Here is a 25,834-nt window from a genome sequence, read left to right as displayed (position 1 = left end):
CCATCTCCCCAGTGCCTTTACCTGACATGCAGCCCCATATCATCAATGACTGTGGAAATTTACATGTTCTCTTCAGGCAGTCATCTTTATAAATCTCATTGGAACGGCACCAAACAAAAGTTCCAGCATCATCACCTTGCCCAATGCAGATTCAAGATTCATCACTGAAGATGACTTTCATCCAGTCATCCACAGTCCACGATTGCTTTTCCTTAGCCCATTGTAACCTTGTTTTTTTCTGTTTAGGTGTTAATGATGGCTTTCATTTAGCTTTTCTGTATGTAAATCCCATTTCCTTTAGGCGGTTTCTTACAGTTCGGTCACAGACGTTGACTCCAGTTTCCTCCCATTCGTTCCTCATTTGTTTTGTTGTGCATTTTTGAGACATATTGCTTTCAGTTTTCTGTCTTGACGCTTTGATGTCTTCCTTGGTCTACCAGTATGTTTGCCTTTAACAACCTTCCCATGTTGTTTGTATTTGGTCCAGCGTTTAGACACAGCTGACTGTGAACAACCAACATCTTTTGCAACATTGCGTGATGATTTACCCTCTTTTAAGAGTTTGATAATCCTCTCCTTTGTTTCAATTGACATCTCTCGTGTTGGAGCCATGATTCATGTCAGTCCACTTGGTGCAACAGCTCTCCAAGGTGTGATCACTACTTTTTAGATGCAGACTAAAGATCAGATCTGATTTGATGCAGGTGTTAGTTTTGGGGATGAACATTTACAGCGTGATTCCATAATTTATTCCTCAGAATTGAGTGATTCCATATTTTTTTCCCTCTGCTTGGTCTAAAAAAGTAACCGTTACTGACTGCCACAATTATTTTTCCTGATTTCTTATAGTGTTTCTTAAAGCCAGAAAGTTGCCATTTGAAATGACTTTAGTTTTGTGTCATGTCTGTGATCTGCTTTTTTTCTACAAAATTAAACAACTGAATGAACATCCTCCGAGGCCGGTGATTCCATAATTATTGCCAGGGGTTGTAGTTTGGCTGGTGATATGAAGTTAGTTGGAAAACTTTTCTCATACTGAACGCGGTGCTTTTGTGAAGAATACAGTGAACAAGGCTGACATATTATTTCCCTGTTTGCCATCACTGGATGTTTGCATGAATCACCAAGTTTACACAGATCATTAAAAAATAAATAGTCTTCTCTCTCTCCCTCTCACTCAGTCACACACACATGCACATGAACACACATCACAGACACCTTAATCAACATTGTTTAAATTTGTGTGGAAAAAAAATGCCAAAAACGTTATTTGTAGTAAAAATAAATAAATAATAGTTTGATCATAAAATAAAATAAAAAATAAAATAAAATAATAATAACAATAATAATAATAATAATAATAATAAAAGAAAGTTGTGTTGAGTGTGACAAGTCTTGTTCATGCATACTTAGTTCATAATTTCCTACTATACTGAATGTCAATTCTGTGGCTGTTCTGTTACTCATTCATACACTTAAGAATATTCATGTTCTGAGTTCATAAAAACTAAATAGTTCTCTTACTTTTGTGATCAAAATCGTTGATTTTAATCTCAATTTTGATGCTCTTCTGTAAATAGTTCCTTTACATTTGTGATCAAAAACATTGAAACTCAATTCTGAGGCTGTTCTGTAAATATTCATTCATACACGTAAGGATATTCATGTTCTGAGTTCATAAAAAAAACTTGTTCTGTAAATAGTTCTCTTACTTTTGTGATCAAAATCATTGATTTGAATCTCAATTTTGAGGCTGTTCTGTAAATAGTTTGCAAATAAACAATAAATATAGCAACTTCTGACCAATTCATATCAATTTCAGGGTTAAAATAATGTACCGATTTAAGCCCCGCCTATTTCTGGTTAAACCACGCCCCGCCCACTCCGAGTACATCTACAGATAGTGGTGTACTCCCTCATCCCTCGTAAATATGTACATATGTACATAAAGTGTGTGTGTGTGTGTGTGTGTGTGTGTGTGTGTGTGTGTGTGTGTGTGTGTGTGTGTGTGTGTGTGTGTGTGTGTGTGTGTGTGTGTGTGTGTGATTTCGTTTAGTCCCAGCAGTGTGCATTTCAAAAGAAAATTTCGAAATGGGTTCTGCCTGTTTTATTTTGAAATTCACTTCTCCTTTATCCTACTATCTGTAACTTGACTTTCCCGCCAAGTTTTTCCTGCACTTTGTCCAATCAGAGTGAAGCGACACAGTGGACATCGGCAGCGTCCACGGTGTCCTCCTCCTCGCTCTCAGTACCGAGAAGTTTTCTCCGCTCAGCGAAGACGCTTCTGTTTGGAAACGAGTTTGGTGACTTTTCCAGGTCGGAGATGACGGAAGTTACGCGGCATGACAGAGTAAAATCTGTGTGTGTGACTGCTGTGTTTCTGACACTCAGTCAGCGCTTCACGGAGTATTTTTGTAGTTATGCCACGCAGGCACCTATGGTTTAGAATTACAGTGTTCGTTTTTAATCATGGATGTGGTTTTTAAGAAGCTGAGAACCTGGAAGCGCTCCTTGCGGGGCAGCGGCAGAGTTCTGGTGTTTGTCTTCGTGGCTTCTGTCCTCTGGCTGCTCTTTGACATGGCCGCGCTGCGCGTGTCCATCAACGACGCCAACACCAGCATGCTGCGGGACCGAATGATCATGGAGAGGGACAAGCTGATGAGGCAAAGGGCCCGCAAGGGGACCCACCTGATGGTGAAGGGCTTCGAACCCGCAAGAGGCCTGGCGGACGGCTTTGATCCTCAAGAAGCCAAGAAACAGGAACAGCTGTTGAGGCTCAATAAGCTCAGGGATTTTGACCAGCAAGAACATAAATCTGCAGCTCCTGAAGATGATGGAGCTGTGGCTCCAAAGCAGGATCCTCCTGCCAAAAAAGCTGTCAACCTGGATGGGAATGGACCCAAAGCTGAAGCCAATATTGGTAAAGTCGCGACCAAAGTGGTGCCTGTTGTTCAGGAAAACGGGCAAAACTCAAAGGACTCTCAAGGTGCTCAAGATGTTCCACACAATATGGATTCAAAGACGCACGAAACACATAATGTTAACATCACAACAGCACATGTGACAATTTCCAACAAGAACAAGCAGGAGACAAAGTTTGTTGAAAGTGATCCAGATGCCGCTAAGGAACTCCCAAAACATAGAGAAGAACTGAAGCTTCAAGTAGGAGAGGAGTCCAAGGACATGTCAACTCATGTCCGAAAGCCAAGTGTCCACAAAGTGCTTTCCTTGGATGTGACTCGTTCTCCGAGAGACGTCAACGCAGTGGGACAGTTTGGGCAACCGGGAGTCCTTCCCAGTGACGCAGACGAACAGGTGAAGAAGAGATGGGGCGAAGGACATTTTAATGTCTACCTCAGCGACCAGATCCCGGTGGACCGAGCTATTCCAGATACCAGGCCTGAGATGTGAGTCTGTTTTGTGTCACAGATGCAACTTTATGGTTCTAAGTCTGGTCATTTCCTCATAAAGTGGGCCAAGGGTTGGTCCACTGTTTTTAGTTGAACAATATCTGAAAAGTGTTGTTGGATAACACACTGCTGATCAATCTGACCATCAGCAGAGCTAACACCTTTAATTCAAAATGTGGAAAATGACTGAAAACTGCTAAAATACTGAATTGTATTTATTTTTGAATTGTCCTTAAAGATAATTTCAGTGGCAGCCCTTGTGAATTTACAAAATTTTGACACGGCCTAGATTTCAGCTGGCTATATCTTAGACAGTTTTCGAGATGGACACCTAAAATTTTGGCATCTATCTTTACAAAAGCTTGATTTTTCACAGCTTTCTGGTCCACTTGATGTAGCGTGACCTTGCACTGTTAAAGTCTTGCTGAATTTTATTCCTGTACTGTATTTGAGGTGTGCACAGAGTCTGATTCACGACGATTTGCCGACCACCAGTGTGATTTTCTGCTTCGTGGATGAAGTGTGGTCCACGCTCCTCCGTTCTGTGCACAGTGTCCTCAACAGGTCGCCACCACACCTCATCAAAGAGATCATTCTTGTAGATGATTTTAGCACCAAAGGTAAGAACTTTTTTAATGTACAAACGAGATCTGTTAGAAAAGTATCCAACCTTTTTATTTTTTCAAAAACCTGATGGATTTGAGTCACGTGTGCTTGCATGAGCCAACCTTGAACCTTCATGCGCATGCGTGAATTTTTTCACGCCTGTCGGTTGCGTCATTTGCTGGTAAGCAGCCTTTGTGTGAGGATGGGTAGAGTCTCTCGTTGGATTTTCATTTCAAGGAAAATGGCGGAACAACTGGAGCAGCCCGATTGCATCAAATTTTGCCAGAAACTGGGCGACAGCCAGGTGGAAACCATTCGGATTATTCAGACGGCTTTTGGTGACGATCCTATGGGCATCATCATCATCTGATGGCTTCGGCACGAAGCTGATAACAGAGCAAAAGCGCCTCTGTGTTGAAGTCTCACAGGACATGTTGTAACTTGCCCACCTCTTCCACAATTTCTCAGATAGTCACAGGAATGAAAAGCCACTGAAACCCGTCTGAATCTTCCGAATGGTGGAAGTGGTGGCATAATTTTTCGGAGTCCAGCATCGGATATGACATTGCCAGTATGATCAAAATTCACATTGTCAAGAAAAAAATTAATAAATGGTTCCCCTGAAGGGGAAAATTTCAGTAGAACAGACGGCCTTGAACTATGTCTGATAGCAACCACAGTGACATCATAGAACACGTGAAGGCTTCCCCTGACTTGCGTGAGGGATGCTGGGAAGCACATGACAACAGCCAATCAGAGTAGAGAGGTGTGGTGACGTCTGCTGGCTGCTCACTCAAACAAAATAATCTAACGTGGTGGAAAACGCTGAAAAACAGCTTATTTCTATATAAAGCCCCAGTCACGCCACTAACGAAGGACCCTGAAGCCAAAACAAAACAAGAAATCTGGACTTGCGTTGACTCTCGGAGACATCTTATGGATCTTGGCGTGCATGCCCTGTATACGTGCATCACACAAGGTCAAAGGTAAATTCTGGTAATTTCAAAATGTCATGCATGCGTACATGCATTTCTTCCTGCAGAGACCATTAAAAGGAAAATAACATTTTTGTTATGGAATTCCCCAAAGGTAAATACGTATGTTCTCTTCCTTAAAATGAGTTGTAATTTTGAAACAGGATTTAAAAATAAACCCACATTATAATGATTGGATTTCAGAAGAAACTAAATTTTGTCTGGTTTGTGAAATTTGAAAGGCCGTACAGCTTTAAAAATATTTAAAGAGGTTATATTTTTATAAAACACTACAAAATATTCCACCGTTGGTCTTCTTTGTATACCTTTGCTTTATGGCAGTCTCAGTTGAGCTCTGGCACCACTGACCCCATGATTACAGGTGGCACTGCTCCATTTCTTCCATATTCAAAAAAAAAACCTGACACAGGTAATGGACAAAATGCATGCATTTTGTAGACAGAATGCTTCTTCCAGATCCATATTTAACTTTTGAGCTTTAACTTACTAATTGCAATATTTTTTCAGGGGCTCTGAGCAATACCTTGCTGTTTTCTTTTCATTTATGCTGCCTCTTTAAACAACTGCTATATATTTGTTTGGGTCAGGTGCAACTTTTCTGTTATACTGTTGCATGTTCAGTCAATCTTGTGTTGTGCCTTTTGTCTGTCATAGCGGATGGCCACCCCACTGAGTTTGGTCTGCTTGAGGTTTCTTCCTGTAAGACAGCAAAACATTTTTGGGGAGGTTTTCTTTTACTACTATTGTTAATATGCTTGCTAGGTCTAGACCCTACCTACCCCCACCCCCAGTCAGGTAGGGTCAAGACCTTGCTTATGTATAGTGCTGTTTTGAGAAGACATATTGTAATTTAGCACTATAGGAGGTGATGGTCTAGTGGTTAAGCGTAGGGCTGGAGACCAGAGGATCGACAGTTCAAATCCCACCCAAACCACGCAGTCACTTGGGCCTGAGGGAAACTGTTTTTTCTGGTGTTTCACTCATGGTTTCATTTATAAACAAAACCAATTCCAGACAGTTTATTGACATTAACAGCAACTCTGTAATTTTTACAAAGTGAAAATATCGCACATATCTTTTAAAGTAACACACTAATTCTGATGGTTTGCGCGTTAACCAACACACGTGGCAAAAGGCATTATTGGAAATGATATTTTCTGAGTTTCCGTCTGATCACTAATAGCTACATATTTGTGAACCTCTGTGCAGTTTTGCACTCAGAATGTCTCAAATTGCGTAACTGAGCAAAACAATGAATGCGTGTGATCGGTGATCCTCAAATGCTGAATCACACTTCACAAACAGAATTTTCAGTTTTGCAAGTGCTGTTTTTTTTACAAATGAAAAAAATTATACATTTACAATTACACATTTAGTAAAACCCAACACACAAGTTACAAATCGGAAATTTGTGGATCGCAAATCAAGGACTGTTTGTAGATCACCCTCTGTGCATTTGTGGGTATTATTAATGAGACATTTAACTCTATGTTTTTGCGATATATTATTTTTGAAAGACATATCAAGGATAAACTGGCTTGAAATCCCTTTTTAAAGATGATCTAAACCAAATAGTGTCTTATTATGTACCAGTAGGGTGGTCCTTGTTTTGAAATTGACCCCTGAATAGGTTCCAATTAATGAGGAAACATGCTATGTAAAATTTGTTTGTATAAATAAATTTTGAGAGGCAGCTCAAAAGCATTGAAATTTTGCTGTTTTCTATTATATAACGCCATACAAACTCAAGGGTAATGGTGCCTCAAACAATACTAAACAACATATCAAAATTACTGATGAATCCTCCTGGCGCTCTCTTTAAAATTCAAGCTGGCCTCTACAGGTGATTTTCAAGTTTTAGTTTTTGCTTAGTAGCTGGGAGACAAACTGCTACCTACTGCTGATATTTAAATCTAATCACCTGTATTTCTTACAGCTCCATCTTCCAAAATTTACTTGGCTGTAGTTTAGTGTTTGTTTGTTAGCAACAGTTCTAGGGTATTTTGTTCTGCAATTTGTATTTTATTTTGTCCCATAAACGTTGTCACGACTGTGAATTTTCTGAAATTTCTACAGAATGTAGATTTTCATGTGGCTGTGTGAGGAATTCAACTTTTATGAAGACAAAAACAAATATGTCTGCATATATTAAGAGATTCACCTGTAAACTTAAACACACTTTAAATCATCATATATGGGTGTGCAGTCGTTTGACCGCTCACCTTTGTCTGCTCAGAGTATCTGAAGGAGCCACTGGATAGGTACATGCTCCAGTTTCCCAAAGTGCGAATCATTCGCCTGAAGGAGCGCCAGGGCCTGATCAGGGCCAGGATGGCTGGAGCTGCTGCTGCCAAAGGTAAGCTTGGTTGACCCTTCTTCACATACTGATGTTGAACTGCGTGTTGGCTGAGATGTTTATGATTAAGCTTCAGTCACAACCCATCCTAAGAGCTTCTAAAACTGGTCTAAGACCATTTTTTTTTTGCCAAATCCTACAATGATTGTACAATCATCCAAGGATAATTTTGTTGCTAGAGTGGTCCTAGAGTCGTCTTATCATCTTAGGGCCACTGTTGATCATGCTCAACATTTTCTAAGAGCTGTAAAGATGAAATTTATTGCAAGATGATGGTACAATCATTGTAGGACCATTGTAAGAGTTGTAAGACCATTGTAAGATGTATGTACAATTAAACCCTAAAAATGAATCCCCAATGTTATTCTTAGGATTTGTAAGATTATTGTACAATAATTATACTGCTAGTAGGATCATTGTACAATAACTGTACTGCTAGTAGGATCCTCCTACAATGATTGTGAGAAGCATAAGAGCATAGTGTGAGAATGACCCAGGTATAAAGGGTTGGCTGCTTGATCCATTGTCAGCAACTATAGTATCACAGAAACAGTATCAGAATCGCCGCGGCCAGTATAGCTTTGACCTCTCAACACGACTAGTATCACCAGGAAATATGAAGAGTATGAGAAAAGGAAAAGGCAAGGGAAAACAGAGGAGGGAAGAAGAGATGGAAAACCCAGAGGCAAAGACAAGAGATGATCATGAACCTGGGGATGAAGAGCAGGAAGAGGTCGACGAAGTACCAGGGCCTTCAACTGGCCAAGGACAAAAGAAGCACTGCCATCACTGAGATCACCACCCAATGAAGAAGATGATGACAACTAGGCTTGTGTTGAGATTACCAACCAATGATGATGTCGACAACTAGGCTTGTGTTGATGTTTTTATCTGATGTTCTTCCCATATATATACCATCGACAATATGTCAGTCTTATTGCAGGATGGCAGTACAAAGGTTGTAAGACATGTATGGTCTTTGTACTATGTAAGTACAGGCAACTTGAGATAGCTACAATACATGTAAGACATAAAAGGCAATTGGGCGGTTCCTACAACAGTCCTACTACAATCTCAAGATCATAGTACAATGTCAGTACAACAGGTAGCATCAAGTCCACCCGTTTATCTCAAGACAAATGCACAATCATCTTGCCACTTGTACAAAGGCCTTACAATGTCTGTACCATCGTAGTAAGACTACAAAGATAATAAATAAATCTTATGAGAGATGTAGGACCTACAGGAACCAGGTGATTGCAGGATTAAAAACTCCTAAAATGGGTTGTAACTGAGGCTTTAACGGCAGAATAAATGTTTATGGTGTGGTGTATGTACAGTATGGATGGATGCGTGGGTGGATCCATCGCAAAAGACAGATGGATATAGTAGCAGAATCCAATTTAAAGTGTTCTGAGTATCAGTGTTTATTGCACAAACTAGCAACTGCAAACATTTTGGTGTGTGTGTGTAAAACCTGAAGTAGCTCAAATCGGAGGTCAAGCCCACATTTGTAATTTTAACACTGAAAAGTCAGGTTGCATTGAATTTGAATTTGTTGACTAAGGCCGGGTTCACACAGCAGGATAATTAGGCCGATATCGGACCCGATCTTCCCCTTCCGACAATCTTAAGGACGCCCCGACAATCGTGATGACGCTACAGATAATCTTATCAGAGATTCCTGCCGTGTGTGTGGTCACACGGCGGTCCCACATCACCACAGCGTTCAGAGTATGTGTTCAGAGCGCTCTGATCTGCTCGGAAGGACGTCAGGAGCGCTCCGATCACAAATCGGGGATATTCAACATGTAGGATTTTCTTGGCCCGATATCACAGTGTGTGTTGTGTCCTCCGACCAAAACAAGTACGCAGCCTGCTGAATGTGACGTTTAGCCAATCAGAAAGCGAGGTGATGGACACACGGAGCGGAAAATAAAATCAAAACAGCTGTTCTGACTTACCATAAAGTCCGGCTGTCGCCACTCCTTTAAAGAACGCCTTTTCTTTTTCTTTTTGTATCGTTTTTCCCTCTGTTTTAAATAGTCCACAAAGTACCTCTGTTTGTTTACTCTGAGGTCACGTTTAATCTCGAGAGATTTTGTGAGATTTCCTGTCTGAGCTGTGAATGTCCGTGCGTGAAATTTGTTCGTGTGTGGTGGTGTTGTCCTTGTCGTGTGGCTGAACACCACACACTGTACGACCAAACCTGTCAGATCCATGATTTTTTTATCTTCACATGTGTGGTCTCTCAGGTTTTAGAAACCTAAAGATAATTTTAAAATCCTGTTTTGTGAACCAGGCTTAAGCTGCCAACTTATTTGATCACTTAGTAAGTCCCTTCGGCTGCTCCCTTGTTTTCACTCATGGTCACCACAGCAGATCCGAGGTGGATCTGCATGTTGAATTGGCCCAGGTTTCACGCTGGATGCCCTTCCTGATGCAACTTAGGAAGGGGTGGGCTTTGAACCGGGAAATGTCCTCACTGAAACCGAGCGCACTAACCATTTGGCCACCACCCCTGCCATCTTGTTTGTCATGTTTAACCAGCAGCACAAAATCCAATGATGAGTAAATAGCAATCATACAAAAACTGTGTGAACAATCATGTCCCCACTTTAAGTTGGCTTCTTTTTGACTATTTAAACAATATCTGTTCAGTAATTTTCTGCCAAAGTACGAATCAATGGATTGGCTAATCATTTCAGCAGTTTGTTTATGCAAACTAATGGCTGTCTTATCAGCGAGCTCACAGATAACTGATGCAGGAGCTGGTTTGTTTGCTTGTGTGCAGTCTGACTACAGCAGGATGTTTGCTTTCCTCTCAGGTGAAGTCCTCACCTTCCTCGACTCCCACATTGAATGCAACGTGGGCTGGCTGGAGCCGATGTTGGAGAGAATCTACCAGAATCGTAAGAAAGTGCCCTGTCCCACTATTGAAGTCATCAGTGATAAGGACATGAGGTGAATCAGCACGACCTGATTAGAGTATCAAAATTCACACATCTGTTATAATAATAATAATGTTCTATGGGTAATGCTACATGATGTTCTGTATCCTTATCTTAAGGTTTTTTAATGCTGTGAAAGCCATGAATCTGTATCTTATATGAAACATGGCTGGGAACATATGCTTCATTAATTTAAGTACTGAAGTTCCCAATCACTGGTTACATTGTTTGCTGATGACACATAGGTGTGTATAATAGGTTGGCTTTTGATTGTTGGGAAAGACACACCTGTGTGTGTGGCTGTTTGCACGGATCTGCCTCCTGCCTTTGGGAAACCTTTAAGGCACCCTGTGGTAAAGCATAACCCGATTCCTTTGTCTGTGCAGACTTGCAAAAGCTGTGCAAGTCATTTCAGGCTGTGCATGTCTTTACTGGATTTTTCAGCATATGTGTAAACTGCCTGTTTCAGCTGCTTGCCCATGAGCACACTCCTCAAACTGTCTGGCTGTCTTTTAAAACAAGCACAAGTCATTGTTAAAGAAGTTTTTCAGAAATTATCTGATTTTTTTGTATTTGAAATGTATCATATTTGTGTCTGTTCTTATGTCAACAAGGCACACTTGGTTAATGATTGGTTGTCTGAAAAACTACTGATCACGGTTGGTGTCATCAACACTGTCCATGAGTAGATGTTTCATTTTTCATTTTGCTTTTGGGGGTACAATATATATACACACACACACACTACCACTCAAAGGTTTGGCCACACCTGTGTGTAGTCACACTTTTGGTGTGTGGCCAAACCTTTATGTATAATGTTAAATTAGTTCAGATAAATGAAGAATAACATTATTTAAATCCCATGGCTTGGATTAGTATTGTTATTATTAATATGTATGTCACAGACATGGAGCAAAGCTCTTCAGCGTCTCACCATGTCACTTAGGTCCTTCAGACCTTTTTTGAGCAAATGTTTCAGGGGAGCATTAGCATGGTTAAAACCTTTTAGGTTCTGGGGGGACAGAGCTCCCTCAGACCCCCCACCTTTTTAAGCATTTTTCTTTTTTTGCCTTTCAACTTCTGGGGGGGCTCCACCTCCCAGACTTCCCTAATTACAGACCACTTAACCCCCTGCCACTTTAAGCATTTTTTAATGTAGATGTAAATTAATATTCAAACTTTTCAGATAGTTGACAGTAGGGCTGTACAATATGGCCAAATTATCATATGGCAATATTGTCATATCAATATAATATACGATATGACTATGATTTGACACAAAGTGCAGCAACAGTGAAAATGAAACATTTTTAAACAAAACAGTAATAATACCACACTCATTTTGCACTCATCATAAGGTTAGGATACTGTGCCTTCAAAGGTATTGGAACACTTGAAATTTCACACATTTTAATTTCTTTATGCCATTTTAAATACTACAAGAAATACAAAAAAATTAAAGAATAAAGATTTCTAAAATTATCTTACTCAAACTGAAAGCAAATCTCTAAAACTTGATAACACCTGTAAATAATAATCAGTTTTATTGCCAGTTTTCTTTAGAAAGTCAGGGGATGGAAACATGAACATTTCCAAGTCACTGAATAGGTCCTGGACTTTATTTACATCAATTATGAAGAAATACAAAAGTTGCTTTCATCAAAACATCAAATCTAGGCTTTCATCTCAAATGTACTTTCTGGCAAATTGTAGCTGAACTATCAGATCTTCTTTTTAAGAAAATCTTCCTCTACACCACTTCATCAGGAAGCTGGATTTTATATTTTTAATTAATTTATATCAAGTTGTAGAGATTTGTTTTCAATTTGAGTTTAAGGAAGATAACTTTAGATTTATTTATCTAAAGCTGTGTCACTGGTGTGTCACTCAGACAGCAAAATTAAGAGGTTATTTAAAAATAAGTCCTTCAGAGAGCAAAATTAAGAGGTCACACAGGTTTTATACAGAACAGAGGAGGAGTACATTACATTACCATTACATTCAGCCTAAGCGTCTTCCCACCATATCTCATGAATCAACAGCTGCCTGCTCATTTAAAAACACTGGAGAAACACATGTGTATATATAAGGCAACCCGAATTAAAGGACAAATGTCGCTTTTAACAACCTGGACCTCATTTTTGGCATTAAATGCTGTCATTTACTCACCAGTATAATTTTGGTGTCATTTGGAGTCTGAGTCAAACATTTTTCTTCTTCTTGTAAGGTGGATTAGAACTTTCTGTGGTACACAGCACCAACTACTGTACTGGAGGGGCCTAGCAGTCATTATGTGTCACTGATTTTAAAATGCAGCTCTTTTCAACCAGGCGTGCTGTGTCGTGACATGTCAGTCATCTGTGTCCAATCAGATTTCAGGGGAGTCCAGTGAAACCCTGACCACCGCTCTAGCTCCACCCATGCCAGGAAGTGTTCAACATTTGACATTTCCTGTTTCATTGTGGACTCAAAATTTGGCACTTCCTGTTTCAGTGTGAAGTTGCCATTGTATTCCCGTGAGATTCCATGAGATCTTGTCTGTCAACCCAGGAAGTGTTGATCCAGGAAGTGTTTGACATTTGACATTTCCTGTTTCACTATGGACTCAAAATTTGGCACTTCCTGCTTGAGACTCCATGTACCATGAGCAAGCTTCGCTCATGTTATCGGTAATTTCTAAACATTATTACAGATTTGTCTACTTTTACAAATGCAGTTAATTTTTTTTTCTTTTGGACTACAACCTGCATCCATCTGACTGACAATCTATAAAGGAAAAATTCCATAAAATGTACCATGTCTCCTTTAATGTTTGCTGTAACATAATACTAAGTTGTTCCTTTTCTTTTCAGTTACTTGAAAATTGACAACTTCCAAAAAGGTGTTTTTGATTGGTCTTTGATGTTTCGCTGGCGACCAATACCACAAGAAGTGATTAAGAAGACTAACTTGAGTATTTCAGATCCACTAAGGTAATGTTTTTTGTTTTTTATTTTTGTTGTTGTTGTTGTTTTTATGACTAAAACTATAAGCAGAGCCACTGCTGTGTGCTTGAAAGTATCAAGTGAGCTTTCATTTGTAATTACTGTGTTGTAATTGTTTTATCTTCCAGATGCCCCGTGATGGCTGGAGGTCTCTTCTCTATAGATAAGAACTATTTCTTTGAACTTGGAGCTTATGATCCTGGACTGGATGTGTGGGGTGGAGAGAACATGGAGATTTCATTTAAGGTCATTCATCTGACATTAAGCCTCTCTCACACCGAAGGTGTGTGTGCGTGGAGTTTACCAAACTCGGCACTCTCCACCACAAACACATCTTTACTCAAAAGTATAGTTTCCAATATTGGCGGTGAGTGCAGTTGTGTGCGTGGTGAGTATAGCACATAAATGGTTGCCACACACAGGCCTTCTGTGTGAGAGTAGCTTAAGACTTTGCTTAAAATTTCCAGACCATCTTTTACGCAAAACGAATCCCTCATTTATTTATTTATTCATTTATTTATCCATTTCCTTTTGCACAGATCTGGATGTGCGGTGGAGAAATCGAGATTCTCCCGTGCTCTCGAGTGGGACATATTTACCGAGGACAGAATCCCTACAATTTCCCCAAGGACAAGTACAAAACGGTGGCGCGCAACCTGGCGCGGGTGGCTGAAGTGTGGCTCGATGAGTACAAGGACCTTTTCTACGGTCATGGCTACCTCCACCTGCTGGACAAAAAGGTGAATGACATCGGCGACCTCACTGTACAGATTGAGCTGAGAAAGAAACTCCAGTGCAAAAGCTTCAAGTGGTACCTGGACAACGTGTACCCGGATATGGAGGCTCCCCTCGTCAAAGCTGAGGGCCTGGTAAGTGAACGCCATGGAGTTGGATATAGCAAAGCCAGAGTGCACACTCCCTATACAGCTAACGTAACGCTGCCGTGCCTGCACTGGGGCACGGCCACCACTACCAAAGAGGGCAAAAAGGACACGAAGTACCCAGATGCGCAATACAGTATGTGTGTTGAGTGAACAAGAATTATCCAGCTATATTCATAAATGTTGTTTTTTTCAAGACAAAACCAAACATTACTCATTGGAGAAATTAGTTAAAACTTTATTGTAAGTCTTTATCATTGAATGAATCCAATAATGCTTTTATAGATAAATTTGATCTGTAAAAGTTTGGTTGCCCTATATTTTATTTTCTTTTATTATATGTAAATAATACATAATAACCCCTGATGTTCTTTTACTTTTAATTACATCCGCCAAGGATGTAATAAGATCATCTGCGTTTATTTATTTAAATAAATAAATACATGTCTGCCTGTCTGTTAACAGGATTACGCCAAAACTACTGCACGGATTTTGACAAAATTTTCACTACAGATAGATATTAGGCCATGGAAGACTCCACTGAATTTTGGATGTGATTCAGATCTGGATTCTGGATCAAAATTTCACTTTATATAGGCATTTAAGGATTACGTCAAAACTACTTCATGGATTCTCACCAAATCTGCACCACAGATAGATAATAGGGCATGGAAGACTCCACTGAATTTTGGAGGTGATCTGGATCCAAATTCTGGATCAGGATTTCAGTTTGTACACTTCACTTTGTTGGATTTTGAGGATTACATCAAAATTACTTAACATATTTTCACCAAGTTTTCACCACACATTGGTGTTACATGGAAGCGTATTGCATTAATCTAAATTGTTTTATGTAGATACTTCTGTACTTCCAGTCCCTCAGTAAAGAAGCGGGCTGAGCTCAGCCGATAACACACTGCAATCAAACACAAAGTGTGGATTTTCCCCTGAAGTGCTCCTGGATGAAGGTCCAGGGAGGACCACGGGGCGTCGTCCAGCTTTCACTCACACAGCCCCACCGACCACTGAGGGACACAGCGGGGTTCACTCCCACTCGGGCACATGCCAGTCTGTGGGCCCCGCCTCGATGGAGGAGTTTCAATCATCCAGGAATAGTTTCAGGGGAAATCCACACTTTGAGTGCACCGTGATGTTTGATCACAGTGCAATGTCGGAGGTTACAAATTGTCTGATTTTCGATTATGACTCAGGAATTCTCACGCTTGTCTTTACCGAGGGACTGGTAGTACTTGTACATTAGCACATTGTACAGAAGCGATTACACACATACACACACAATAAATAAATAAAAATAAAAATAGCCTGATCTCGTAATTACGAGATCCTGATTTCATAAGTATGAGATCTTTTCTTGTAATTACGAGATCAGTGGTCAATTTTTTTTTTTTAATCCAGTGAATGCAATATGCTTCCGTAGTGTTAGGCCTGGGAACGCTCCATTAAATTTTTGAGGTGATCTGGATCGGGATTCTGGAGTATTTCACTTTGTAGACTTGTAAGGATTACATCAGCTACTTCACAGATATGACATCACGATGTATAACCAAGATCAGGAAGACACTGTTTTGTTTCAGCTTGTGAATTAAATTTAAATTTGATCAGTCCAAGCATTCTGGATCATTCTGGCATAACACTGACGTGCAAACACACTCACAACTTGGTCATCACTAAACCTAGCACAGTGCATCATGCAATCTAAATAAATTCATGCATAAATTTTTGTGATGTTGTTGTTCCAAGATCCTAATGACATGAAATTTCCAGCTGGGCACAAAATAAGGCTCACTGCACACTCTGGAGTTGACCGTGGAATTAAAGAGAGTGAACGCATACATGCATTTAAGTAAAATCCAATCCAAGTAAAATCCGTCCAAGTACAAGTCAGAATACATCTGAAAACAATTCAACACAATCACACCGTGTCACTTGTAGCATTGACCTGTGCAGTAAACAGTTACTTCAGACATCGCTTTTTGCCCTCTTTGGTAATGGCAGTGTATGCTCCTTGATGGCACATGGCCAGGCGTGACTCTGCCCTTTGACCTTTTGTCTGACTTAGTGCTTAGCTCAGATAAGATAATTATAGTGGGCGATTTTAACATCCACACAGATGCTGAGAATGACAGCCTCAACACTGCATTTAATCTATTATTAGACTCTATTGGCTTTGCTCAAAAAGTAAATGAGTCCACCCACCACTTTAATCATATCTTAGATCTTGTTCTGACTTATGGTATGGAAATAGAAGACTTAACAGTATTCCCTGAAAACTCCCTTCTGTCTGATCATTTCTTAATAACATTTACATTTACTCTGATGGACTACCCAGCAGTGGGGAATAAGTTTCATTACACTAGAAGTCTTTCAGAAAGCGCTGTAACTAGGTTTAAGGATATGATTCCTTCTTTATGTTCTCTAATGCCATATACCAACACAGTGCAGAGTAGCTACCTAAACTCTGTAAGGGAGATAGAGTATCTCGTCAATAGTTTTACATCCTCATTGAAGACAACTTTGGATGCTGTAGCTCCTCTGAAAAAGAGAGCTTTAAATCAGAAGTGTCTGACTCCGTGGTATAACTCACAAACTCGTAGCTTAAAGCAGATAACCCGTAAGTTGGAGAGGAAATGGCGTCTCACTAATTTAGAAGATCTTCACTTAGCCTGGAAAAAGAGTCTGTTGCTCTATAAAAAAGCCCTCCGTAAAGCTAGGACATCTTTCTACTCATCACTAATTGAAGAAAATAAGAACAACCCCAGGTTTCTTTTCAGCACTGTAGCCAGGCTGACAAAGAGTCAGAGCTCTATTGAGCTGAGTATTCCATTAACTTTAACTAGTAATGACTTCATGACTTTCTTTGCTAACAAAATTTTAACTATTAGAGAAATAATTACTCATAACCATCCCAAAGACGTATCGTTATCTTTGGCTGCTTTCAGTGATGCCGGTATTTGGTTAGACTCTTTCTCTCCGATTGTTCTGTCTGAGTTATTTTCATTAGTTACTTCATCCAAACCATCAACATGTTTATTAGACCCCATTCCTACCAGGCTGCTCAAGGAAGCCCTACCATTATTTAATGCTTCGATCTTAAATATGATCAATCTATCTTTGTTAGTTGGCTATGTACCACAGGCTTTTAAGGTGGCAGTAATTAAACCATTACTTAAAAAGCCATCACTTGACCCAGCTATCTTAGCTAATTATAGGCCAATCTCCAACTTTCCTTTTCTCTCAAAAATTCTTGAAAGGGTAGTTGTAAAACAGCTAACTGATCATCTGCAGAGGAATGGTCTATTTGAAGAGTTTCAGTCAGGTTTTAGAATTCATCATAGTACAGAAACAGCATTAGTGAAGGTTACAAATGATCTTCTTATGGCCTCGGACAGTGGACTCATCTCTGTGCTTGTTCTGTTAGACCTCAGTGCTGCTTTTGATACTGTTGACCATAAAATTTTATTACAGAGATTAGAGCATGCCATAGGTATTAAAGGCACTGCGCTGCGGTGGTTTGAATCATATTTGTCTAATAGATTACAATTTGTTCATGTAAATGGGGAATCTTCTTCACAGACTAAAGTTAATTATGGAGTTCCACAAGGTTCTGTGCTAGGACCAATTTTATTCACTTTATACATGCTTCCCTTAGGCAGTATTATTAGACGGTATTGCTTAAATTTTCATTGTTACGCAGATGATACCCAGCTTTATCTATCCATGAAGCCAGAGGACACACACCAATTAGCTAAACTGCAGGATTGTCTTACAGACATAAAGACATGGATGACCTCTAATTTCCTGCTTTTAAACTCAGATAAAACTGAAGTTATTGTACTTGGCCCCACAAATCTTAGAAACATGGTGTCTAACCAGATCCTTACTCTGGATGGCATTACCCTGACCTCTAGTAATACTGTGAGAAATCTTGGAGTCATTTTTGATCAGGATATGTCATTCAAAGCGCATATTAAACAAATATGTAGGACTGCTTTTTTGCATTTACGCAATATCTCTAAAATCAGAAAGGTCTTGTCTCAGAGTGATGCTGAAAAACTAATTCATGCATTTATTTCCTCTAGGCTGGACTATTGTAATTCATTATTATCAGGTTGTCCTAAAAGTTCCCTAAAAAGCCTTCAGTTAATTCAAAATGCTGCAGCTAGAGTACTGACGGGGACTAGAAGGAGAGAGCATATCTTACCCATATTGGCCTCTCTTCATTGGCTTCCTGTTAATTCTAGAATAGAATTTAAAATTCTTCTTCTTACTTATAAGGTTTTGAATAATCAGGTCCCATCTTATCTTAGGGACCTCGTAGTACCATATCACCCCAATAGAGCGCTTCGCTCTCAGACTGCAGGCTTACTTGTAGTTCCTAGGGTTTGTAAGAGTAGAATGGGAGGCAGAGCCTTCAGCTTTCAGGCTCCTCTCCTGTGGAACCAGCTCCCAATTCAGATCAGGGAGACAGACACCCTCTCTACTTTTAAGATTAGGCTTAAAACTTTCCTTTTTGCTAAAGCTTATAGTTAGGGCTGGATCAGGTGACCCTGAACCATCCCTTAGTTATGCTGCTATAGACGTAGACTGCTGGGGGGTTCCCATGATGCACTGTTTCTTTCTCTTTTTGCTCTGTATGCACCACTCTGCATTTAATCATTAGTGATCGATCTCTGCTCCCCTCCACAGCATGTCTTTTTCCTGGTTCTCTCCCTCAGCCCCAACCAGTCCCAGCAGAAGACTGCCCCTCCCTGAGCCTGGTTCTGCTGGAGGTTTCTTCCTGTTAAAAGGGAGTTTTTCCTTCCCACTGTAGCCAAGTGCTTGCTCACAGGGGGTCGTTTTGACCGTTGGGGTTTTACATAATTATTGTATGGCCTTGCCTTACAATATAAAGCGCCTTGGGGCAACTGTTTGTTGTGATTTGGCGCTATATAAAAAAATTGATTGATTGATTGATTGATTTGCAATAAAACGGAAAGCAGACCGAATGTCAGAGTAGTGTTAGATATGACGAGGTGAAACTGTGCCGTGTTTAAGTATTATATGGTGTTGAAGCTGCAACTTCCTAAAAAAAAAAATAGTCTCTTGGATCCCCTGTGACTCTTAATTATAAGCGATTATAAACAATGAATGAAAAGTTCGTTACATGACGTGTCGTACTGAGATCTTTTTCTTCTGGCTGTTCCCATTAGGTGTTGTCGAAACAGCACACAGTCATCCCGACATTTACTAATCAAATACATCGTAGCACAATACTATAATATTACAACCCCAATTCCAATGAAGGGACGTTGTGTAAAATGTAAATACAAACAGAATACAACAATGATTTGCAAATCCTCTTCAACCTATATTCAGTTGAATACACCACAAAGACAAAATATTTAATGTTCAAATTGATATACTTTGTTGTTTTTGTGCAAATATTTGTTCATTTTGTCCCTCAGCCCCAACCAGTCCCAGCAGAAGACTGCCCCTCCCTGAGCCTGGTTCTGCTGGAGGTTTCTTCCTGTTAAAAGGGAGTTTTTCCTTCCCACTGTAGCCAAGTGCTTGCTCACAGGTGGTCGTTTTGACCGTTGGGGTTTTACATAATTATTGTATGGCCTTGCCTTACAATATAAAGCGCCTTGGGGCAACTGTTTGTTGTGATTTGGCGCTATATAAAAAAAAAAAAATTGAAAATTGAATTGAATTGGATGCCTGCAACAGGTTTCAAAAAAGCTGGGACAGTTGTATGTTTACCACTGTGTTACATCACCTTTCCTTCTAACAACACTCAGTAAGCGTTTGGGAACTGAGGACACTAATTGTTGAAGCTTTGTAGGTGGAATTCTTTCCCATTCTTACTTGGTGTATGACTTCAGTGCCACTGCTGTGGGCACTGTCACACCCCCCATAGCATCACAGATGCTGGCTTTTCAACTTTTCACTGGTAACAATCTGGATGGTCTTTCTCCTCTTTTGTCTGGAGGACACAACGTCCATGATTTCCAAAAACAATTTGAAATGTGGACTCATCAGACCACAGCACACTTTTCCACTTTGTGTCTGTCCATTTCAAATGAGCTCAGGCCCAGAGAAGGTGGCGGCGTTTCTAGATGTTGTTGATGTATGGCTTTCGCTTTGCACTTGTAGATGTAACAACGAACTGTATTAACTGTGTATGGTTTTCTGAAATGTTCCTGAGCCCACACGGTAAGATCCTTTACACAATGATGTGAGTTTTTAATGCAGTGCCACCTGAGGGATTGAAGGTCACTGGCATTCAATATTGGCCACTTAAGTGTAGAAAGTTCTCCAGATTCTCTGAATCTTCTGATTATATTATGGACTGTAGATGATGGAATCCCTAAATTCCTTGCAATTGAACATTGAGAAAAATTGTTCTTAAACTGTTGGACTATTTTTTCATGCAGTTGTTCACAAAGTGGTGATCCTCACCCCATCTTTGCTTGTGAATGGCTGAGCCTTTTGGGGATGCTCCTTTATACCCAATCATGACACTCACCTGTTTCCAATTAGGTGTTGTTTGAGCATTCGTCAACTTTCCCAGTCTTTTGTTGCCCCGTCCCAACGTTTTTGAAATGTGTTGCAGGCATCCATTTCAAAATGAGCAAATATTTGCACAAAAACAAAGTTTATCGGTTTGAATATTAAATACCTTGTCTTTGTGGTGTAGTCAGTTGAATATAGGTTGAAGAGGATTTGCAAATCATTGTATTCTATTTTTATTTACATTTTACACAATGTCCCAACTTCATTGGAATTGGGTTTGTAAAACGTATTTATTTGGGCTTCTCACTCAAGTGATATTGTGGTTGTTATTGACAACAACTATAACTTATAGTTTAATAATTAATCTATTACACATCTGTGTTTCATGCAGCTCTGTTCTTTGTATTAGAGAAATACTATTAAATAGTAAATAGTATTTATGAATGTTTACTTAAAGCTTTAAAAATATTCTTATCTAAACATTTCACCTCTAATTTTCTTAACCAACTTTTTACAAAAAATGATATTGAATTTGAAATTGAGAATTGTGTAATTTCCCTCGCTCCACTTTGACCTCCTTGATATTTTTTTTTAACCTCACTTTCATCAGTGACAGTGGGAACTTCACACATTTCTGAATAAAAGCAAAGTACTCTTTCTTCACATTATGTGGTTGTTTTTCAGCTGCGGAGCACAAACAGACGCTGTTTATCGTCCTGTGGAACAAAGAGCTGTTGTCCTCTAAGACAGCCTGTGACACGATTCTTTCATTAATAAATGGACCTTTTTGTGTGCGTGGGCATGCGCGCCGTCCTGAATGGATAAACAGCCACAGTGCGTCTTTCACCTGTGTAACCTTTTTGTCATCTCATGTTTACTTGTAGATGTTCAATCTCGGCTTGAGAAAATGTCTCAGTCTGCAGAACAGCTCCTTGGTGTTTGAGACGTGTGACCTGAGCAAGCAGGTAAGTATGACCGTGTTTTGCCTGTCAGTCACCGTATGTTTTGTACAACTTTAGTCCTCATGCTAACTGACCTTCCCATATACCCTAATTTCCAGACTATAAAACGCATCTGAATATTAGCTGCACCCACCAATTTTAAAAAGAAAAAAGAAATTGTACATAAATAAGCCGCACTTGTCTATAAGCCGCGGGTCTCCACGTTGTAACATGAGATATTTACACAGAAAGATGTTAGCAGGAACATTTTTTAACTTTTAATTAAATACATACCATAAATGCTTTTTTCCCCTTAAGTGTTAACAGGTAAATATTGACGTGCACGTCATCCAGTGCGTGTGCACGGTGCCTCTGCTCCACACAGAGAACTGAGTAATTTTAACTTTTTCTTTTATTAACTTTCATCGCGTGCAGCCACGATCGGATGGAGTCTATGGTAAATGAGACATTAATGAGGTGCTGTGACTTTTGCGACTTGTTGTGCCAAGACAGAGACCCGGTGACGCAGACTGAACGATCCGCCCCTAAAAATCGGTTTGGACCACAGCAGCACATCTGAGACGGAGTCTCTTCACCCAAAGCAATCAAATGGATTAATGTGATTATTAGCCCTCAGATGATAAAGATATAACCTCTGAAATCATTCTAAAGTCAGTTTTAAGTAGAAATGAGGCTGTATTTCACAGAAACTCTGCGAAATTCCGTGGCACTTTGAAATGACCGACGTGCAGTGAACATATCAGCTAGCAGCTCGTTTAGCCGCGGTGCCCTGATCACTTCCACCGCCTTTTATGATGAAATAATGCTGAATTCATGTGGAAATGATTGTTGTACAAAAGCTTCAGATATCTGTCGCTGAGATAGATGATGACTGAAGTGCAGTTTGAAGCAGAAACGAGGTCTTAATCCGTGAACCGTGGCTAATGACGTATGCACAGATGCAAAAGCAGACTGATTTTTAGGGGGGACCGTTCGGTCAGCGACACTGGTTTGGAAGGGTGGGGGGAGAAGGCTCTGCTCCGCTGATGATCTGATGGCGCAAAGTGCCTGAGAGGGACTTTTCTTCACTAAAACGAACAGGTAAGACCTTGTATTTACACTGTGTATGAGGTTACACTGTATGAGGAGCACAGCTTTCAGGAAATCAATTGACGTATTTCAACTTATGAAAAAGCCTTTAAAAAAAGTAGCGGCTCATAGTCCGGAAATTACGGTACACAAAAAATAAAAGGACGACAGAGCTCGCACAGACTCCAACCGGAATTGAGGCTTGCATCTGCGTTATGAAAAGAAGCGTTTTTGAACAAAAGCTCGAATTTGTTTTGAATGGGCAAAATGTGAGGTGTGCTACTTCAAAACTAACAATCACCATCAAGCCTCCATTACCTGACTGAGAATACAGCACTTTGTCATCTATAGACTCACTGGATGAGAGGAGGTTAAGTAGAAAGAACCTATGTCCCTTGTTGACTTAGTGTGAGGTGCCTGTATCCATGTAACACATCAGAGTTCCCAAGGGTGGTGCAGGGCTGCTGAAGGTGATGTCCCACTGCTCTGTGAGGTGTGTGCATATGTGTATTGGATCATTACCAATGATTTGTTAGATGTTTGATGTTAAACTTCCTCAAAATGACAATTCTATATACGCATGTTGAAACGCCTCTGCTATAAGCAAAATTTAGGCCTGAAATGACTTATTTCAGATTTTTGTGATTTCTGTCGTGTTATACTCGCCTCCCTTCAGAGGAGCAGTAGCAGTATAAACCGAAGGCCACCAGAACTAATCTATGTACTATGTACAGTGGACATATAATTACAAGTAGTTATTTATATTAATTTATGAAAAATGAAAAAAAATAATTTTTTTTTAATTAGCCTCGTTGTTTGTCTGCCCAAGGCAATATCTTCAAAATACAACAAACAATTTCACTCGTACTTGGTAGATAAACTCAGTGGTCCATCCTCTCACAACACATTTCATGTTGAGGTCTTGTGTCTAAGGCCTTCTGGTACTGGTGCTACTCATTGCAGACTTGCACTTCCATGCAAGTGCGAGAAGAAGAAGAGGTCAGTTCTCCATACGCTTTGATGCCCATTGTTGCTGGTAGTTATCCCCACATTCCACAGTGTGAAGGGATGCCAGTACATCACGGGTTACTTCCCCAATTGACTGTCTTGTCCAAGAACACAGATGGGTAGCCGGACTGGGCATCCAACCCAGGTCTACATATTGGTAGTCTAAGTCCTTGTCCCACTGAGCTGCTGGCTCTACAAAGGTCTAATAAGTGAGGTCCTTGTCAAAAATATATTAATGGCCTTATCTCAGGAACTAGATGAGATATTGAAACACTGTTTTCTGCATCTGCTCCCCCAGAGGTTAACAGATGTGTCAGACCTGCGGCATCAGTGGCATCAGGTGATGCCAAGTCAAATAAGTAGCTGGCGGTGGCGAGGCACTGCAAACATCCGGATGCCTTGTTTTCCACAGTATTGTAAATTCTATTAAGAAATGGCTGAAAGGAGCAGATTTTTGTAGCAAATCTGAGGAAGATATGTCGTACAGAAGAGACCATTTTAAAATGCAACTGTATCTGTTTACCATGAGGATACAGACAGTCTAAGCCAAAATAAATGAAGATGGAGTCCAAGAACTTCTAAAAGTGACCTTCCTGTGGTCAAAGCAACTATTCTGATCCACTGCCGGTGAAACATTTCATTTTCGTGAGCCGTAATTATACGTTTGACACTTCCTCCACCCTTCTCTCTGACATTCAGGCGCAGCAGTTTAATTACACCTGGACCAGGCTTGTTTGCCAAGGAGATTTATGCCTTGCTGCTCATAAGAACTTGAGTTTGACACTACAGTTATGCGACAACACAAAGCCAGAACTCCGCTGGTTTCACAAGTCCTCCAGCACCACACTGGTAGGTGTAATTTGGGTGGGTCCTGCATGCTTCCCTTGTTTGTTTTTCCAAAGGCTTTGTTGTTGCTCATACTGACGTTTTGTTTTGACATTGTTTTGTTTCTTTGTGTCTTCTTTGGTTTTGTTTTTTGATCAAGGCTGACCACCTGTTGCCGGAGTTTGTGTCACGCCACGTGTGCCTGGAGGCAAGACCGCAGGGCGACACTGTTCACTTTCAACAGTGCGACTCCAACAATTCCTTTCAAAAGTGGGAGTTTACACAGTACCACACTCAGTGACCACAGCGCTTTTAAGTGCTAAATGTGCTGTAGTGGTCCAGTGTTGCAGACCGAACGGTCCGCCCCTAAAAATCGGTCTGCCTGCCTTCACCGCGCATGCGTCATTTCGGACCACAGCAGCACGTCTGAGACGGCGTCTCTTCACCCAAAGCAATCAAATGGATTAATGGGATTATTAACCTTTTAGATGATAAAGGTAAAACCTCTTAAATCATTCTAAAGTCAGTTTTAAGCAGAAACTTGGCGAAACTCCATGACGCTTCGAAATGACCAACACGCAGTGAACGCATCAGCTCGCAGATCATGTAGCTGCGGCGCTCTGATCGCTTCCTCTGTCTTTTATTCTGAAATAACGCTGAATTTATGTGGAAATGATTGTTGAACAAAAGCTTCAGATATCTGTCACTGAGATAGATGATGACTGGAGTGCAGTTTTAAGCAGAAACTAGGTGATAATCCGTGAACCGTGGCTAATGATGCATGCGCAGCGAAGGCAGGGTGGACTGATTTTTAGGGGGGACCGTTCGGTTGGCGACACCGGCACGTTCACAGGAGCGTTGCACCAACAGTGATTCTGTGTGGACTGTGGATCGCACAGTCCCGGAATGTTTTTGTCTAACTTTATTTTCCCTTGTCAGTGGACTGAGTTTGTGGTTTGTTGGAGGTTTTGGATTGTGTATTGCTAGGTGTAGATCGGGTGCTGTGTCATGACCACGCTGCAGATGTGGCAAAACTGTAGAAACCTCAACAAGGTCATTGGGGTGACATACTCAACTGTCAGAAGGTCAACCAGTGCCTCAGACTTTAAACAAAAAGCTTTTTTTTTTCTTGTTTTATTTGCTTCTTATAATGAATGAAACTGCATGCAATCCATCATGGATTTTTGTTCCCCTGTGGATAAAAAAAACAAGTGTCTGTGTATTATGTTTGTTTATGAGGTGCGAAGGTGAAATTGCTGCTCTTGTTGATTTTAA

At 40.3% G+C, this 25,834-nt stretch overlaps 1 protein-coding gene across 2 annotated transcripts; it reads left to right on the top strand.

The window, feature by feature from the left end:
* The first annotated feature begins 2,204 nt into the window (after positions 1-2,204).
* Positions 2,205-25,253, top strand: LOC117524470 (polypeptide N-acetylgalactosaminyltransferase 5). 2 transcript variants are annotated; one of them, XM_034186264.1, is made up of 10 exons: positions 2,205-3,407; positions 3,864-4,030; positions 7,248-7,367; positions 10,196-10,331; positions 13,171-13,290; positions 13,431-13,548; positions 13,842-14,171; positions 21,581-21,661; positions 24,434-24,588; positions 24,725-25,253. In XM_034186264.1, exons 1-10 carry the CDS (start codon positions 2,470-2,472, stop codon positions 24,858-24,860), a joined length of 2,301 nt encoding a protein of 766 aa, XP_034042155.1. In that variant the 5' UTR covers positions 2,205-2,469; the 3' UTR covers positions 24,861-25,253. The 2 variants fall into 2 exon arrangements, with proteins under 2 accessions (XP_034042155.1, XP_034042154.1); XM_034186263.1 differs by having other exon boundaries at positions 2,206-3,407; positions 24,434-24,583; positions 24,720-25,253.
* The last annotated feature ends 581 nt before the right edge of the window (positions 25,254-25,834 follow it).

This window comes from Thalassophryne amazonica, chromosome 14 (genome assembly GCF_902500255.1).
Source record: "Thalassophryne amazonica chromosome 14, fThaAma1.1, whole genome shotgun sequence".
Lineage (NCBI taxonomy): Eukaryota > Metazoa > Chordata > Actinopteri > Batrachoidiformes > Batrachoididae > Thalassophryne > Thalassophryne amazonica.
This window is presented reverse-complemented; position numbering and strand designations above follow the sequence as displayed.

Coding starts and splice junctions, on each gene's coding strand:
- LOC117524470 (XM_034186264.1), top strand. CDS start 2,470: ATGGATGTGGTTTTTAAGAAGCTGAGAACCTGGAAGCGCTCCTTGCGG. Junction 7,368..10,195: donor TGGAGCTGCTGCTGCCAAAG/GTAAGCTTGGTT, acceptor CTTTCCTCTCAG/GTGAAGTCCTCACCTTCCTC. Junction 14,172..21,580: donor TCGTCAAAGCTGAGGGCCTG/GTAAGTGAACGC, acceptor GTTTACTTGTAG/ATGTTCAATCTCGGCTTGAG.